General features: G+C 45.6%; 1 protein-coding gene across 1 annotated transcript in view; it reads right to left on the bottom strand.

The window, feature by feature from the left end:
• Positions 1-1,676: 1,676 nt before the first annotated feature.
• Positions 1,677-10,000, bottom strand: part of LOC143279538 (uncharacterized) — a 107,602-nt gene continuing 99,278 nt past the window's right edge. Inside the window, exons 3-5 of the mRNA XM_076583607.1 lie at positions 5,755-6,003; positions 4,356-4,430; positions 1,677-2,980 (exon numbers count right to left, since the gene is read on the bottom strand). Of these exons, the coding sequence (XP_076439722.1) occupies positions 2,934-2,980; positions 4,356-4,430; positions 5,755-6,003 (371 nt within the window). The 3' untranslated portion in view covers positions 1,677-2,933. The remainder of the gene's footprint in view (positions 2,981-4,355; positions 4,431-5,754; positions 6,004-10,000) is intronic.

Here is a 10,000-nt window from a genome sequence, read left to right as displayed (position 1 = left end):
TATGACAAATCAAGCATGTGTCGGTTGTTTCCCTTTGAGCGCAGCACGCTTTCGAATTTCGGGTGTTCAGAGACAATGGTTAGTGATATATATATATATATATATTTTTTTTTTTTTCCAGATGAATGACCGTAGTGCGCTTTTTTTCTTTTTTTTTATTTTTTTATTAAGTTTTTATCTTCAGTCACAATTGATTGATCTGATTATCTATTTCATTCGAAATCTGGGGTCACGGTTTCATTCCATTACTTATAAATAACCTGCACTGATTCATGAGTGATGGCATATAGCCGGTATACATATCATGGCGGGGCCAGCGCCAGAGAGACAGAGGGAGAGGCTGGGTGAGAGAGGGAGAGAACGAGGGAGATTGAGAGGGAGACTGAGAGAGCGTGGAGACTGGAGAGACAAAGGGAGAGGGGTGGAGAAGGCAGATCGAGAGAAAGAGATCGAGGGCATAGAACAAATAAATAATTACTGAACACTGCCTTCACACGTGCACAAAATATTCTAGCAGAGCAGACATAAGCTTCCGCGATCAAGCTAGCTTGAGTCGGGAACGAGTAAGTAAAGAAACTGAAGACTTGAAAGCATTTTAAAATGAAATTTAAAAAAATTAGCAGAGCGTGGTTTCGATCCACGGACCTCTGGGTTATGGGCCCAGCACGCTTCCACTGCGCCACTCTGCTTCTGATTACGCATAGCAGTTTTGTGCCTTTAGTTTTCAGACTGGGGGGGTTTCACGCTGGTCAGTCTGATGCAATTGTTTCAATCAGTGGAGATAACTGCTGTAAATCTTATGAAAAACCAAGCATGTACGGATTGTTTCCCATAAAACGATTTAGTCGACCAACAAGCGTTCAAAATTCAGTTGTATTTGGAACACCGATCATAGCCACCGTCATCAGCGTGCACGCATGTTTGTGTGAGGGTGGTGGTGGTGGTGGTGAAGAGGTGTGTCTGTGTGTGCACGCGCACATGCTGATTAATGCTACTGCAGTGACGACCCCACTGTTTCACTTAAAAGTGTGTCAATCAAACACCCTCTCTTGTATATTACGTACTGTACCGTGGATCGTGACTCCGCTCAACTAATAGTCACTTAAAATTGCACTTACTTCTTGATCTGGATCTTACAGGCAGTTCATGCAAAGCTTAACAAAATACATGGATATTTACTACGTTAGAGTTCGTTCTGGTGTGTGCGTGCGTGCGTGCGTGTGTGCGTGCTTGTGTGTGTGTGTGTGTGTGTGTGTGTGTGTGTGTGTGTGTTAGGCGTGTTGGATTTGGAAGTGTATATTTTGAGAGAAAGATGTGCAAAAATTGTGGGGAACAAGGGAGACTAGAGGAGAGGGGGAATTGATAATAGGGCAAAGAGAGACAAAAATACAAGCTCTTAATATCATTGTGTGTTTCCGTGTTTTAAAATGTGTGCCGGTTAATGTTTTGTATTTCACGTTCAGTCGAAGATACTTTTCCATTATTATGGATAATTAAAGGTAACATCTTGTATTTTTGTACAATGTCTTGTAATCAGAGGGTGAATGAACGATTTAAAAAAAAAAAGAAGAAAAAGATAAAAGCATTCGTCCATTCTGCCATTAACACACACACACACACACACACACACACACACACACACACACACACACTGGTACTGACACAAGAACTGATACAACTCTCTTTATTTTCCACAGTGCAGGCAGCGCGCTATCAACCATACTGTACCACTGACGCTGACATGTTATGACTCTTGTTCCGAGAAAACTGTGAACAATGATAGGACACAAAAAAAGAAACTGTACTTTGGCTGTCTACACAGACTTAAGTGTATACATGACTTTTGTTGAGCACTATCCTACTTGTTCTGAGTAAACTGTGTAAATGATAGAAACTCGAAATCAGAAGTTGTATACCAACTTTAGTAGTCCGGCTGTGCAGACTCGCAGATAGTCACTTACCTTTGTTTGATTAATACTTTCCACGGCGTACTCAAATCTAGTTCGTACGTACGGGTCATACTCTCCAGTAATAGACACAGTATTTGGTTTTGCTCTTTCTTAAGGCTATCTCTGTTTACGCATTCACGCGCATTTAGCTGACAGCTCTCTTTCTCTCTCTCTCTCCACACACTGAATCTAGGACGCTAAAATAGGACTCTCTCTCCCTCTCTCTCTCTCTCTATATATATACATAAACTGCTTGTTCTAATCCTCTTCATCAGTACTCTCATTACTCCAAGGCGTTTAAAAGGTGCCGTGAACTGAATACAAAGGATTACTAGTACTACCAGATTTTCAGATGACTGTTAGACTGTTACACATCACTAACGCCGGTTGACACAATAAGAAGGTACAATGGGCTCGTACATTTATTTGATCTATATCTAACAGAGAGGAGGGGTCGGGAGTGGGGGGATAGGGGGTGGGGGCGACCGGGGGGAGGGTATGGCTGTTCACCAGACTCCCAATACCATTACACCAAACCAATCATTAATGAGTCCATGAAACTTCATTTCAACGACAGACCATTTGTTTAATTATATAACAGCGAGTTATTTTTCAGACCTTGTGCCGAAATAAGTGAACAAATAAGTGAAAAAATCCGGCAGATCTTATCTTCAACCCTTTAAAAAGAAAAAAAAAAAGCATCGAACACCAGTTTCCATGGCATGTTTGAAACTCATTCAACCCTTCGTGGCTAACTTTATGACAAAAATTATTCTCATAAGCCAGTTCAGAAGTCTATAAACTAACACAGTTTCTCAAACGCTCCACACTGGCCTACGCTAAGTAGCCTGCCAAATTCTCATGACAAAGACGACACTTTCTGTTCCAGTTGAAGGACGTAATCTGTCTCCGCACAGTGGAGAGAGTCTGGAAGGGGACGTCACCTCCCGCCCTCATGTTGAGGTGGCAGCTGTCGAGTGGTGTTCATTTGCATAAGCCACCTCCAAGGCAGCAGCAGAGACGGGTATCTCCTGGAGAGAGAAAAAAACAAACATTTTTTTTTATGCTTCGCGCGCGCAAAAAAAGAAAAAAAGAGAGAAAAAAAAGTAGTAGCAGCAGTGGGAAAATGTGGAAATGACAACAAAATAATATCTGTTGTAGTAGTGGAAGGAGCAGCAGATGCAATGATGGATGATGACTTCTTCTTCTTCTTCTTCTACTACTGCTGCTGCTGCTGCTGCTGCTGCTGCTGCTGCTGCTGCTGCTGCTGCTTCGAGCGCTAAACTACTAAATGAAAGGTTTTTTTTCTCGCTAAATCGTATGTGGGAAACAAATCGAAGCGTTTTCACACCAAACTGTCACACGTATTCTCATCGGTCGCCGGCATTGTGTGATGATTGCCTCTAATCGGTTTGTTTTGATTTCTTTATTTGTTCATCTCTTTTTTGTTTTGTTTTACTGCTCCACCTACACATTCTTCCCAATCTTCTTTCTCTGTCTAGTCTTTCTTTCTTTCTTTCTTTTTCTCCAACCATTCTCAACAATGATTGAAGAGAAAGACTGTTCACCGTCTATCAGCAGTTGCGGGAAAGGTGACCGGATGGTGTATTTGTGTGTGTGTGTGTGTGTGTGTGTGTGTGCGTGCTGGTATCGGAGAAGAGAAGAGTAGAGTGGTGAGTGTGTAGGGACGGACGGTCAGAGACAGAGCGACAGTCTATGGAGAGAGAGAGAGAGAGAGGGAGAGAGAGAGAGAGGGAAGGGGTTGGGGTTGGGGTTATCTCAGAGTGTAATGCACCTTTCTCTCCTCCCTTCATCAGCTTGCTTGGGATTGCATCCGTGTCTTGAATCCTGCTCCAGTTCACTGTGCTCTTGATGTTCGTTCAGTTTGTTTGTTTGTTCGTGAGTGAGGGAGTGAGTGTGTGTGTGTGTGTGTGTGTGTGTGTGTGTGTGTGTTGGCTGTGTGCCCCTTTAAAATTTTCAGAAAAGGTGAAGGTTGGTGGATGGATTGGAGAGAGAGAGAGAGAGAGAGAGAGAGAGAGAGGAAGACAGAAAGAGAAGAGAGAGAGGGAGATTAAAGAGGAGAGAAAAAAAGAGGGAGAGAGAGGCGAGAGTTGAGAGAGAGAGAGAGAAGGGGTGGGGGTGGGGGGAGAAATTCGTTCGTGCGGGAAAGCGCATGTGCGTCTTTATCTGTGTGTATTAGTACCGGTGGTAGTAGTAGTAGTGGTGGAAATTGTGTGTGTGTGTGTGTGTGTGTGTGTGTGTGTGTGTGTGTGTGTGTGTGCGTGCGCGTGCGTGCGTGTGTGGGCGCGCGCGTGTGTGTGCGTGTGTGTGTGTGTGTGTTTGGAGAGAGAGATTGATAGAGAGAGAGTATCGCGCGAAATGGGCGTGCGTGTTGCACGTGCTTACTTTCCAGATGGTTGTCATCTCCGTGCAGACGTTTGACAGCGTGCATAAAGTCTACAGGGATTTCGTGAGGTACACCTGAAACACACCATAATCACACTGTTGGTTTTTTTTTCCCCATCATCTGCACCGTCTCAATGTCGCTACTCCCACGCCGCTCATTCCGAACCACCCCCACCCACTCCCCAATCAATCACACCAGCATTCGTCTACTGCAGTTTCAGTGGCGGTTATTGACAGGAGACTGTCGATATCAGGTCGCCAGGAAGCCACACAACAGAGGTGACCTTGCACTGCAATAATCGCTTCGTCTCGGAGCCGGACTGAGCGAGTGTCCCCTCCAGACTGGAGACCACAGCCACGTTCCTCCACCACCGACAATCCTTTCTTCTTCTTCTGCGTTCACTCGTATGCACACGAGTGGGCTTTTACGTGTATGACCGTTTTTACCCCGCCATGTAGGCAGCCATACTCCGTTTTCGGGGGTGTGCATGCTGGGTATGTTCTTGTTTCCATAACCCACCGAACGCTGACATGGATTACAGGATCTTTAACGTGCGTATTTGATCTTCTGGTTGCATATACACACGAAGGGGGTTCAGGCACTAGCAGGTCTGCACATATGTTGACCTGGGAGATCGTAAAAATCTCCACCCTTTACCGACCAGGCGCCGTCACCGTGATTCGAACCCGGGACCCTCAGATTGAAAGTCCAACACTTTAACCATTCGGCTATTGCGCCCGTCGACAATCCTTTCCAATTCGACTGTCCGCGATGCTGATCACTTCGCCATGGCGACCAGATTGGTTCAATAGAGCAAGATTTCTCTTAACTGTTCTGGATGAGTTCAGCCCATTTCTGCCGTCGGTAATCTTATAACAGCTATGGCAAAAACAAAAACAAAAAAACAAAACAACAACAACAACAAAACACAGTGTATATCCGTAAACTATTGAACGCTATCAGTTCTTTAGACAGACAGACAGACAGACATACGGGGAGAGAGAGAGACGGAGACAGAGAGACAGACAGGGACAGAGATAGAGACAGAGAGAAAGAGAATAAGAGAAAGAGAGAGAGAGAGAGAGAGAGGAAGACAGAAAGAGAAGAGAGAGAGGGAGAGGCATAGAGACATTGAAAGTAGCAAAGTTACACACAGAAGAAACATTTAATGACACACAGTGACACACAATCACACACACACACACACACACACACACACACACACACACACACACACACACACACACAAACTCTGTCTTTCTTTCACATGCATTCACTCTCTATTTCACACACACACACACACACACACACACACACACACACACACACACACACACACACACACACGCACACACAGAGACAGAGACAGAGAGAGAGGAGGGGACACACAGTACTCACGTGCAACGCACAAGTTGAGCACGTATTGTGCCCCCAGCAGTTCGCAGACCTTGGCCGCGGGGCCCGGGTTGAAGTAGCAGTAGTCCTGGACCTGTGCCCAGCCGCTCGGGCACTGGTGCCCCGAAGAGGAGGTGGAGGAGGAGGAGGAGGAAGAGGAGGAGGAGGAGGACACGGAGGAGGCAGAAGGTGTGAGAGTGTCTAGATCCTGTCGCTGTGGCTCAAACGGCGTTTCGTCCGATTGTGAGGGCTCTGGGGAGAAAACAAATGATGCAGGCGTTTATTCTGTGTATTGGCCGAATGTTAAGATAATGAGTACTATTATAGATATAATTATTGCAATAGACTCAGAAGGATTCAAGGTCGTAACCCGGTTGCATGATCGTGTATTATAACACACCCTTTCAGACACGTCTCGAACACAGGAGAGTTCTCTGCGGCTTGGCTAGCTGGTCCCATAGCTTTTTTTTTTTCTTTAAAGCCATCGATGCATTGAATTTTATATCCACTGTTCCTGTCATCTCCTTCTGCCGTGCTAACAACCTTCCCGAACAGAATGAAGTCAGGTAGGATACCTACGATGAGGAAAATCTGAGTAAAGTGTAATTTCACAATCGGGGGGAGTGTATTATCCCAAGGACACAATACCAAGCCAAAACGATACCACGAGCCATGATCACTGGAGAACTCCCCAAGGACACAATACCAAGCCAAAACGATACCACGAACCATGATCACTGGAGAACTCCCCAAGGACACAATACCAAGCCAAAACGATACCACGAGCCATGATCACTGGAGAACTCCCCAAGGACACAATACCAAGCCAAAACGATACCACGAACCATGATCACTGGAGAACTCCCCAAGGACACACGAACCATGATCACTGGAGAACTCCCCAAGGACACAATACCAAGCCAAAACGATACCACGAACCACGATCACTGGAGAACTCCCCAAGGACACAATACCAAGCCAAAACGATACCACGAAACATGATCACTGGAGAACTCCCCAAGGACACAATACCAAGCCAAAACGACACCACTAACTATGATCACTGGAGAACTCCCCAAGGACACAATACCAAGCCAAAACGATACCACGAGCCATGATCACTGGAGAACTCCCCAAGGACACAATACCAAGCCAAAACGATACCACTATGATCACTGGAGAACTCCCCAAGGACACAATACCAAGCCAAAACGATACCACTAACCATGATCACTGGAGAACTCCCCAAGGACACAATGCCAAGCCAAAACGATACCACGAGCCATGATCACTGAAGAACTCCCCAAGGACACAATACCAAGCCAAAACGATACCACGAAACATGATCACTGGAGAACTCCCCAAGGACACAATACCAAGCCAAAACGATACCACGAAACATGATCACTGGAGAACTCCCCAAGGACACAATACCAAGCCAAAACGATACCACGAACCACGATCACTAGAGAACTCCCCAAGGACACAATACCAAGCCAAAACGATACCACGAAACATGATCACTGGAGAACTCCCCAAGGACACAATACCAAGCCAAAACGATACCACGAAACATGATCACTGGAGAACTCCCCAAGGACACAATACCAAGCCAAAACGATACCACTAACCATGATCACTGGAGAACTCCCCAAGGACACAATACCAAGCCAAAACGATACCACGAACCATGATCACTGGAGAACTCCCCAAGGACACAATACCAAGCCAAAACGATACCACGAGCCATGATCACTGGAGAACTCCCCAAGGACACAATGCCAAGCCAAACGATACCACTAACTATGATCACTGGAGAACTCCCCAAGGACACAATACCAAGCCAAAACGATATCATGATCACTGGAGAACTCCCCAAGGACACAATACCAAGTCAAAACGATACCACGAAACATGATCACTGGAGAACTCCCCAAGGACACAATACCAAGCCAAAACGATACCACTAACCATGATCACTGGAGAACTCCCCAAGGACACAATACCAAGCCAAAACGATACCACTAACCATAATCACTGGAGAACTCCCCCAAGGACACAATGCCAAGCCAAAACGATACCACGAACCATGATCACTGGAGAACTCCCCCAAGGACACAATGCCAAGCCAAAACGATACCACGAAACATGATCACTGAAGAACTCTGTAAGTCCAACGCCTAAACCACTCTGTCACGGAGCTTCCGGTTGCAGATAGGTCCCTCACTCCTTTGTTACCTGTTACTTATTATCTGAAAACGTGAACAAAGTTTAGGTGAACACTGACGATTGGACCCGTGCGCGGAGTGATGAACGTTTTCTTGAGGAAAGTCCTACAAAATGCTCGAAGTTACATGTCCGGCTCAAGCATTAACCTTTGTTGTTGTTTTTGGTGTTGTTGTTTGTTTGTTTGTTTGTTTGTTTGTTGTTGTTTTTTTGTTTTGTTTTTTTGCACTGTCTCGGTGACCAATCTTTGGTATGAGGCTTCACAAATGACGTTTTGTGTGTGTGTGTGTGTGTGTGTGTGTGTGTGTGTGTGTGTGTGTGTGTGTGTGTGTGTGTGTGTGTGTGTGTGTGTGTGTGTGTGTGTGTGTGTGTGTGTGTGTGTGTGTGTGTGTGTGTGTGTGTGTGTGTGTGTGTGTGTGTGGAGTCGATTTTGGATCGACTTCACTCCTTATTGTTTGCAAGAATATGAATCAAGCACACTGACGACCTTTTGCAGTCATGAATTTCTCTCTGATCTCACGGTTTTTTTCAGTGTCTATCTATCTCTCAACCTGTCTTTCTATCCCTGTCTGTCTGTCTGTCTGTCTGTCTCTGTCTCTGTATCGGTCTGTCTGCCGGTCTGTCTGTCTGTCTCTGTCTCTCTCTCTCTCTCTCTCTGTCTCTCTCTTTCTCTCTCTCCCTCACTCTCTCTTTATTGTTGTCCAAAGACTATTTTTTCAGTTCTTGAGATGGTGGGTGGAGAGAGAGAGAGGGATACACACACACACACAACAACAACAACAACAACAACAAGAACAGCAACAACAGCAACAACAACAACTCAAACACAAACACAGCACAACACAACACAACACAACACACAACACCATAACACAACACAACACAACACACCTCCACAACAACAACTCAAACACAAACACACCACACCACACCACACAACACCATAACACAACACAGCACAACACAACACGACACACCACACCACAACACGAAACAACACAACATAAACACACCACACCACACCACAAAACAACACAACACACCACACCACAACACAACACAATTACAACACAACCACAACCACAAACAACACAACACAACAAACACAACACAAAACAACACAACGCACTGCACTGCACCACACCACACCACACCACACCGCAACACAACACAACCACAAATACACCACGCCACAACACACAGCAACACAACACAAATACAACATAACACAAACACAACCACAACACAACACAAATACAACATAACCACAGTCACAGCCACAAACACACCACACCACACCACACCACACCACACAACAAACCACAAAACAACTCAAACCAAACACACCACACAACAACAAACCACAACACAAACACAAACACAATGCAAAACACCACACCACACCACACCACGACACAAACACATCACAACACACACACACACACACACACACACACACACACACACACACACACAACACACCACCACCCATCACCACCACCACCACAACACACCACACCACACCACAAACACACCACAAAACATCACAACACGCCACAAACACACCACAAATACCACACCACACCACACCACACCACAACACAAGCACAACACAACACAAACACAACACAAACACACCACAAACACACCACACCACACCACAACACAACACAAGAACAAACACAAACACACCACAACACAAACACACCACAACACACCACAACACAACACAACACAACACAACACAAGCACAAGCACAAACACACCACACCACACCACAACACAACACAACACAAGCACAAGCACAAGCACAAGCACAAACACACCACACCACACCACACCACACTACAAACACACCACAAAACATCACAACACGCCACAAACACACCACAAATACCACACCACACCACACCACACCACAACACAACACAAGCACAAACACAACACAACACAAACACGCCACTAATACCACACCACACCACACCACACCACAACACACCACACCACACCACACCACACCACA

This window comes from Babylonia areolata, chromosome 2, assembly GCF_041734735.1.
Source record: "Babylonia areolata isolate BAREFJ2019XMU chromosome 2, ASM4173473v1, whole genome shotgun sequence".
NCBI lineage: Eukaryota > Metazoa > Mollusca > Gastropoda > Neogastropoda > Buccinidae > Babylonia > Babylonia areolata.
The sequence above is the reverse complement of the archived record's forward strand: the minus strand, read 5'-3'. Positions and strand labels throughout refer to the sequence as shown.